The 9283-nt window shown below is 35.4% G+C and overlaps 1 protein-coding gene across 4 annotated transcripts; it reads left to right on the forward strand.

The window, feature by feature from the left end:
• Positions 1 to 3646: 3646 nt before the first annotated feature.
• On the forward strand, positions 3647 to 8839 carry LOC113304400 (COP9 signalosome complex subunit 1-like). 4 transcript variants are annotated; one of them, XM_026553504.1, is made up of 8 exons: positions 3647 to 4220; positions 5420 to 5750; positions 6322 to 6438; positions 6539 to 6624; positions 6850 to 7084; positions 7174 to 7566; positions 7790 to 8083; positions 8447 to 8835. In XM_026553504.1, exons 1-8 carry the CDS (start codon positions 3835 to 3837, stop codon positions 8498 to 8500), a joined length of 1896 nt encoding a protein of 631 aa, XP_026409289.1. In that variant the 5' UTR covers positions 3647 to 3834; the 3' UTR covers positions 8501 to 8835. The 4 variants fall into 4 exon arrangements, with proteins under 4 accessions (XP_026409289.1, XP_026409286.1, XP_026409288.1 ...); XM_026553501.1 differs by having other exon boundaries at positions 4101 to 4238; positions 5430 to 5750; positions 8447 to 8839; XM_026553503.1 differs by having other exon boundaries at positions 4101 to 4238; positions 5430 to 5750; positions 7841 to 8083; positions 8447 to 8839.
• Positions 8840 to 9283: the final 444 nt, after the last annotated feature.

Below are 9283 nucleotides of genomic sequence, written 5' to 3' on the forward strand. Positions count from 1 at the left end.
ATTATGGTTTCAAAAAAATAAACTGATTCATGAAGGTATTCCTCCTAATCTGTAGAGCTTTAAAAGAAGAATTATGAATCTAGTTTTTTATGGAAGTTATAGAATGACTGGTACAAAGTGGTTGTCAAATTATGATACCAATATTCTTAACTTCTTCAAGCTGGAGCAGAAAAAATTTAAAAATCACTCCCTTAAAGAATGTCAGTGGAATAATCCAAAGTTGGGATATATGTTGTTCTGTTGTGAAGGAATAGAAAATGACAATCCTGGAGCTGCAGGATATGGTATAATTGCTAGAGATCACCAAAGTCAGGTCATTGGTACCATTTCTGGAGGTGTTGGTTTAGCTACAAGTTTCATTGCTGCAGTTGTGTCAGTAATTTGTGCCACTGAATGGGCTATTAAAATGCAATGTAACAAGATTATTGTTAGATCTTCTGACAAAACAGTAATGGAAAATTTCAGAAAATGAGTGGTTCCTTGGTATCTGAGGGCAAGATGGCTGAAATCAATTAGCAGGCTGGCTGAAATTCAGTATGAAGATTGTTATAAAGAAATTAACTTTACAGCTGAAAGCTTAGAAAGGTATGGAACAAGACTATCTCAAGGAGTATATCGTAACTATCATTCATAATGGGAGGCCATCTTCTTTAGCTCAAGTTGAAATGCCTCATACAACATATCACGGAGTTTGATTGTAAAAAATGTGATTTGTTCACTCTCTTTTGCTGTTTTAATTTTGTCTTTTTTTCTATAATTGTTGGGCTCTGTCCTTATTGGGCCTGGTCAGTCTTTTTTTGTTTTTCCTTTTTAGGGTGTGTCCTGTATCCTTATTGGGTCAGTCCTGTAATTTGGTTGTTTTAGTTTCTCTATCAATAAAAAATTGTGATTCAGCAAAAAAAAGGTTTCCCAAGGAGAAATCCAGACCACTCTTTATCTTGCCTAACTTGTCCAAACTATGCTTTATAAGCTAGATATCATCATCAAACATCTTTATCCAAATGACTTTGACCCTCTTTCTTTTTCAATCCTGTTAAAGGGGCGGCGGATTCCATTGGAGGGGAGGCAGTGAGTAGGACAAAAAGGGTCATTACATGGTAATTCGAAGTGCCCCTTATAAAAAAACTGAAAATGACTAATTAACCCTTACATAGTTTAGTGTTGATAATCAAATTTCACTTATATTAACTCTAAGCCAAATCAAAATCAGATTTTTAGAGTTCAAAAAAAAAAAGTTTAAAGGAGAAGAAAAGAAAAACTTTTGTGATATTTGTGAAATCCTAGATTTTGATTCACTCAACCAAAATGAGTGATTCCAATGACAAATTTGAGATGGGTGAATCTCTAAATTAGTTCCCATTAGATTTTTGTCGCTCAAAATTATCTAAAGTACGTAAAAAAATCGAAACTTTTAAAATTTCAGAAGAACTTATGGTTGGAATTTAGCTCGTTACCAACTGTAACTCTCATTTACGGTTCCAAAGGTATCGAATACCAACCGTAACTGGTTCAATTTGTGGAAAACCCAATCGTAATACCAGTTACGGTTGGTAGAATGACGACATATAGCAACCGTAACAAATTACGGTTGGTAACTAATGAATCGAGATCAACCGTAACTAACCTACGGTTGGTTAGGTAATTTGAATTACAAGTCGTAACTCAAATACGGTTGATAACAATGATGCAATTACAAACCATAAAAAGAAAATGAAACATCCAGGACAATTTATGGTTCGTAATTTAAGTAACGAGACCAACCGTAAGTAATTTACGGTTGCAAAAAAATTCATAACTGAACATTTTATCTCAAAATCAAGAACTTACGGTTGGTATTTGAGTTAAATGAACCATAACATCAACCAAATCTATAGTCACGGTTCCAATTGGAGTTATTACCAACCGTAACTCACATGCAACACAGAAATTTCAATTTCAGTTTTGATCCAAAACCCTAATTTTTGATACAAAACTAACTTAAATCAAACACAATAAACTAAACCCTAACTGGATCTTTTCGAAATATAGTTTTCAATCAACGATTATCAATTTTTCAAATCGCTGATTTATCGAGGACGATGAAATTTCAATTTTAATGGAGGAGGAGAAGAGAAGAGAAGATGAAAAAATCAAAAAAGTTTTTTGATTTTTCTGATTCCATTAGGTTAAAAATTGGAGAGGGTTATCTAGTCAATTTACACCCCCTATGGAACCCCCCTAACCAATAAGAGCGACATTGCTACCACACTTGCCGCCCCTCTAATGAAACATGCCGCCCCTATAACAGGGTTGCGGGTCATTTGAATAAAATTGGTTAATTTTTATAAAATTGAGTTTTAAACCAAAGGTCATTTGAGTAAGAGAGAGTCAGAGGAGGATCAAACATTTAATTCCCACTACGGTTTTCCTTTATACAACTTTGACTCGTATAGAAAAAGTAACCCGTTATAGGGGCGGCATGGTTTATTAGAGAGGGGCATTTTAATAAGACAAAAAGGGTCATTACATGATCATTCAAGGTGTCCCTTATAAAAAAAATACTGGAAATGACAAATTAATCCTCATAATTGATAACCTAATTCAGTGATGATAATCAAGTTTAGTATTAATGATTAATTTCACTTATATTAACTCAAATCAAAACGAAAATCAGATTTTTAGAGTTAAAAAAAAGTTTGAAGGAGAAGGTCAATCTCAATCAATTGAAGAAATTAACCAACAAAATGAAGAACCAGGACCTGAAAATGACCGGGTATACTTCTAAATTAGTCCCAACTAGCTTTTTGTTGCTCAAAGTTATCTAAAGTACGTAAAAAATCCAATTTTTTTACATTTTCAGAGCTAATTATGGTTGGAATTTTGCTCATAACCAACTGTAAATCGAAGTTACGGTTCGTAAAAGATGAACTACCAACCGTAACTGGTTAAATTTGAAGAAAACCCAATCGTAAAACCAGTTACGGTTGGTAACTAAATGCTCGATTTGGTAACCAAGTGCTCGATACCAACCGTAACTGAGTTACGGTTCGTAAACTAAAATGGTTACCAACCGTAACTGAAGAAAATTCTCAGATATAAGAACATACGGTTGGTAATTGAACTATTACCAACCGTAACGACATCAAAATATCCAGTTATGGTTAGTAATTGAGTTTAAATCAACCGTAACTCACATAAACCCAGAAATTTCAATTTTCATCTAAAACCCTAATTTTTGATAGAAATTAAACTTAAATCGAACAAAATAAACAAATCGTAACTGGGTTTTGAAAATATACCTCATATAAGTCATTACACTACATTTGATTAATTTTCGAATCATCGATTAATCGAAGACGATGAAATTTTAAGTTCTAATGGAGGTTACGGTTGATGGGAGGAGGAGAAGAGAAGAGAAGAAAAGAGAAGAAGAAAGAAAACAAATTTTCAATTTAACTTTGATTTAGGTTAAAAACGTGGGTAATCTAGTTAATTTACACCTTCTATAGAACATTCCCTAACCAACTAAAGGGACATTCCACTTTAATAAACCATGCCGCCCAACCACGCCGCCCCTATAACAGGTTACTAGAAAAAAGTGACTCCCCAGTTCACTCCCACTCCACGGTCCCCACAGGCGTTACATAGATAACTTGTAAAAAAGAAAGAAACCTCTAAATCAAAAGGAAAGAAAAAATCAGAGAGAATAAGTTCTAATTTCAAAAATTTACTAAACCCCTAGGAGAGAGAAAATAATCGGAGGAGAAAAGAAGGCAAAATTCCAGTTCTAAAAGACTCCGAAAGAGAAAATTTTCTAGGGTTTTGTTTGTAAACGAGAGAGTAAAGGAAAAAACCATGGAAGGCGATGATGAAACAACCTCAGTAACAATGATAGATGATGAAATATACAGTAATGGTGGTGGTGAAGATAAACGAAGTAAACCTAATTTGAGTAGTGAATTACTAGATGTAGAAGTATATGCAGGTTTATACAGCGGCAGAACAAAGATAACGAGACTTATGTTCGTTGCTGATAGATGTGGTAATCAAGTCATGAACTTAGATGCACTAAGAATGGCTTATGATGAGATTAAAAAGGGCGAGAATACTAATCTGTTTAAAGAAGTTGTTGAAAAGATTGATGGGAAGTTGGGGAGCGAGTATTGTTTAGATCAGAGCTGGGTTGATAGTGTTGATCGCAAGGCGGAAGTCAGGAAGGAGAAGCTTGAGAGTGAACTGAATTTCTTGATTTTTTTTTGGTACTGTTTAATCTTGTGTTTAGTTGTTTCTGTGTGTTTGTGTTGATCCTGATGAGATTTGGTTTTGTTACTTTGTTGGTGAATCCTGATTTTGCCACTGTTATAGCATGAATTTTGAAGGGAAACATATGGTATCATTCTGTAGATGAGGGTTTAGGTTTGCTGAGTTAGTTATTGTGATGATTTATGCTGATTTTGATACTCTTTGATGAGGTTTTGCTTGATTTTGTAATTAGGTCACTTTGTTCTTGAAGAATATGGTAATCTTTGATGAGGTTTAAAGGTTACTGACTTTATATTTTGTGTTTAATTGGATGTATTGAATCTATTATAGTATCTTTTGTAGTGTTGTTTATTTGTATGGGTTAATTAGAGCATTTCTCGTGTTGGGGAAAAGTTATTTTGGAATTTTATGTGATGAAACATGTAGAAATTACCAAGATGTGGATCTGTGTACCCCTCAAAGAGTGTTGAGGTTAGCTAGGTATGCATCTGGAAGCATACAAAACTCGAATTTCACTTAAGATTATACTGTTGTATTTAATGTACAATTGATTTGGATATTATGTATGTTCGCTACTGACATAATAGGGGATTTAGAGTTACAATGAGTTGTGAACTCTTGGTAGATTTGTACGACATGACCTATTTAGGGACACAAAGATTTGCGAAATTTTATTCTTCATACCTAGAAACCAGTCCTCATAGCAAGTTGGTTTTTGTGTTTGCATCCTTGTTATGAAAATTGCTTGTTGCTTTTTAAATTTCAAGCTTCGTTTACAAAATCCACCTCTATGCGATAATTGTTTCACAATATGGAGGCTAAATAACATTATTCGCCAACATCTCTGCTAGTTTTGTTCATCACCATGGGTTAGTAAGAACATCCCTGTGTTGGGAAATATATCCTTACGAATTGAGTGTTAATGAAACATGTGTAAGCTACTCGAATGTGAACCAGTGGACACCACAAATAGACTGAGCTTTTAAGGGTTTTGGTAAATTGAGTTTTTACAAAGTCAGAAATAATGCTTGCTCTTGATCTTTGTTCAAAATGTTATTGCTGTAATTTTTTCCTTTATTACCTGTCAGAAAAAGAATCAAATGAGGTAAAAAATTGCTGTTCTTTCTTTTTTTTCCTTCACTTTACTCATTGTGACCTTGCATTTTGTGTCTAATATTTCTCTCCAGACAAATTTGATCAAAGAGAGTATCAGAATGGGGTACAATGATTTTGGAGACTTTTACTATTCCCATGGGCATCTCGGCGACGCATTCAAGAATTATACTCATACTTGTGATTACTGCACCACTTCAAAGCACATCTTACAGATGTGTTTGAATGCAATCTTGGTATGTATTGAGATGGGCCAGTTTTCACTTGCTGCATCTTATGCTAGCATGGCAGAACAGACTACGGAAGCGAATGACCCTGTTATACTTGCAAAGCTGTGCTGTGTGGCTGGACTAGCTCACCTGGAGAATAAAACATATAAGCTTGCTGCTGGCAAGGTTTGTTTTGCTTTCCATGTTTTTGTTCTTCAACCTTTATTAGACATATGACACAAAATGGCTAATGGTGAAGTTTATGCGAAACTAGTTGAAGGGGCATGCTGTTTTTGCGATTCTTCCAAACTGAACCTACTTTTTATCCCCCAAAATCTTCCCCTAAACTTTTCCGCCATTAGATGTCAATGTCATGAATGTTGAACCCTTTTGGTGCTTGTCAGGATATAGATTCTTTAACATGTACAATATTGCATGATATAGAGGGATTATCATATTTAATGCAATGCATTAAACAAGTTCAAAGTGCTGTGGTTCCCTCACTTCTTATCCATCAGTTTTACCATACTATCTTTTTCTCTTTGCTGACATTAGTAGATATGTCATTATATTTTTGATCGACTCATCCATAACATCGATAAAATAAGGGAATTATGGTGAGTATATGATTACGCCATAAACCCTATGCCTATTCTATAAAAGAATGACTTTTGTAGCAGTTATACTTTTGCTTCTCTTTATGTCTACGTAGCTTTATCTTTCACCATACCATTTAATTCAGTATCCCTATCTGCAGTTCCTAGAAACAAGTCCAGAATTGGGAAGTACGTATGCAGAAGTGATTGCACCTCAAGATGTGGCGACTTATGGTGGATTGTGTGCACTTGCTAGCTTCGACAAGGCTGAGTTAACGGCATGTTCCTAACCTTCTTCTGGAATATGAAATATAAATATGGTTACAGGTTAGAGACCTGAACAGGTTATATTTACCCTCTTGATAATTTGTTTTGCAGAACAAGGTTATAGATAATCTCAACTTCCAAACTTTCTTGGAGCAAGTACCTGAAGTAAGGGAGATTATTAATGGTTTCCACTCGAGGTAAATTTATATGATTTGGTCCTAATCTTTTTGTTTCCACCTTCCTTACTTCTTTAAACACCTCCATGACCTTGTGCTGAACTATTGTGAATTGGGATTTCCTCTCGACCACATTTAGTATCAAGTATTAACCTTCGTTGTTTTCTCAAGTAGTTTCTTAAACCATCGATGCTGTACTTTTACTATCTTGAGTTTTCGTCACCGACATGTTTTCCCTCATTGCAGCCGTTATGCATCCTGCCTTGAGTTTCTTGAAAATCTCAAAGCCAATCTGTTGCTGGACATTCATTTACATGACAATGTCGAGACATTGTACAGTCAAATCCGTCACAAAGCTCTCATCCAATATACTCATCCATTTGTGTGTGTTGATCTTCGTGTGATGGCTGATGCCTTTAAAACTGATGTTTCTGCGCTAGAGAATGAACTGGTACCATTGATCAGTGAGTACCAGAATCAGGTAGTTAAATTAATCTTTTCTACTTCACTTCAAAGTTTTTGCAGTCTCTCTTTTTATGAGATCCAACGAAATATTTTTGTTGTTTATAGTTGAGATCACAGTCGTCTGCTGCTTCCATTGAAGTAGAAAAATGTGCAAAGTTAAGTGTATATTATGAAGAAGCCACAGCAAAGTTCTCGTCTTCGCAGAGGTCTACTATCCTTAAGCTTGAGATTGCTAATGCCAGTGCCATATTGAAGGACGCCAAGATGCTAGACGTCAAGCAGAAAAGAGCTGTTCAAGGAAAGATGGCTTGCTTATCCGATCAGGTGCAGGTGCTGAAATCTCATGTGCATGATGTGGATGAATACAAGTCTAAAAGTGAGCTTGAAAGCCTTTTGAAAGCGGCCAATTCAGAATATGACAAAGCAGTTAAAGCACGTAGGATAGCCAAGAAGGCAGCAGATGCTGCTTTGGCGAAAAAATTCACCACTGATATGCAGGTACTTTCTGAGAACTTGGTCTTTCTGAGAACTTGGCCCATTTTAAGTAGTTAGACCTTGTCGCCCAAGTTTGACTGGTGTTGTTTAGGATCTTTTCGGAACTGGTATTTTGCTTGCACTTAGTCAAGCGTCTGTTGTGTTTGTGTTATTACCTAAAGTAGGAAAATGTGCAAAGTTAAGTGTATATTATGAAGAAGCCACAGCAAAGTTCTCGTCTTCGCAGAGGTCTACTATCCTTAAGCTTGAGATTGCTAATGCCAGTGCAATATTGAAGGACGCCAAGATGCTAGACGTCAAGCAGAAAAGAGCTGTTCAAGGAAAGATGGCTTGCTTATCCGATCAGGTGCAGGTGCTGAAATCTCATGTGCATGATGTGGATGAATACAAGTCTAAAAGTGAGCTTGAAAGCCTTTTGAAAGCGGCCAATTCAGAATATGACAAAGCAGTTAAAGCACGTAGGATAGCCAAGAAGGCAGCAGATGCTGCTTTGGCGAAAATATTCACCACTGATATGCAGGTACTTTCTGAGAACTTGGCCCATTTTAAGTACTTAGACCTTGTCGCCCAAGTTTGACTGGTGTTGTTTAGGATCTTTTCGGAACTGGTATTTTGCTGCACTTAGTCAAACGTTTGTTGTGTTTGTGTTATTACCTAAAGTGTAGACCATCCTGTCACGGTGAAATAGACTTAGAGGTGTGCTGCCTTATATGATATGTGCAAATGAACTTGCTTTTGTCCCAGAGCGGTCAATTTTCGATTTTGTCATTTGTTACAAATGAGAATTTTGATTCCTTTTCAAGTCTAACTCTGGTAGAAGTGGATGGATTGAATTATTTATTTTTTGGATATGTTTCTTACTTTCTATTGTCTTTGATTTCAGGATCCAAATGCAATTATGTATGTCACAAGAAATGGGCAGAAGGTTGCTGTTTGAGATGAACAAGAGGAACTTATGTTGATATGTCAAATGACCAATATTCGTACAGAAATCTTAGGTAAATTAGTTTCAAGAAGAAGTGTTACTGGAAAAGTATATCTTGTAATGTCGTGTACATACCTATTGCCTCTGTTATCTTGAGGGATCAAATATATGTTAAAAACAACTATTAACCCCGTGAACCGAATCAATTGACATATAAAATTAAGAGTATTTACTGCCATGCTCTTTCTCTTGTGAGAGTCGTCCAAAGAATGGTCATGTTGAGATTCCTGCTGCCTCTATCTATAGAATTGTAATCAACAAGTTGTTACCCAAAAATAATAAAAAAATCATTTCTGCCACGCAATGGTCCGTTTTGATATATTCCCTCCGTTCCATTTTAAATGAATGTTCAGGGTTATTTTTTTTGTTCCATATTACTTAGTTTTCATATTTTTCCCACAAATTATCATCAATACCCTCACATTCCATAAGTTTATTTTTAAACACACAAATAGTAATTAATGTTTGAAGACTTTTTCAAGGACATAAGCAGAATTTTTTTGTATCTCTCTCCATTTCTTAATGTGCGTGAAAATTCCAAAAACATCATCTAAAGTAAAATGGAGGGAGTATTAAATTGCTTTATTCGCAACCTGGTATAGAAGACGAACGTTTCATAGGGTGCAATGATACACAAAGATATCCACAATGTATGAACTCCGTAAAAAACAATTTTTTCATAATTTACTACTATAAACAACACCAAAACGCAATGGTCCACTTTGATAAACCTCT

Source organism: Papaver somniferum, chromosome 8 (assembly GCF_003573695.1).
Source record: "Papaver somniferum cultivar HN1 chromosome 8, ASM357369v1, whole genome shotgun sequence".
NCBI lineage: Eukaryota > Viridiplantae > Streptophyta > Magnoliopsida > Ranunculales > Papaveraceae > Papaver > Papaver somniferum.

What these genes read in the sequence shown, in the direction of transcription:
- LOC113304400 (XM_026553504.1), top strand. Translation starts at nt 3,835, where the DNA reads ATGGAAGGCGATGATGAAACAACCTCAGTAACAATGATAGATGATGAA. An exon ending in ATTAATGGTTTCCACTCGAG is followed by an intron (nt 6,625 to 6,849) that starts GTAAATTTATAT and finishes CCCTCATTGCAG; the next exon opens with CCGTTATGCATCCTGCCTTG. An exon ending in TCAGTGAGTACCAGAATCAG is followed by an intron (nt 7,085 to 7,173) that starts GTAGTTAAATTA and finishes TGTTGTTTATAG; the next exon opens with TTGAGATCACAGTCGTCTGC.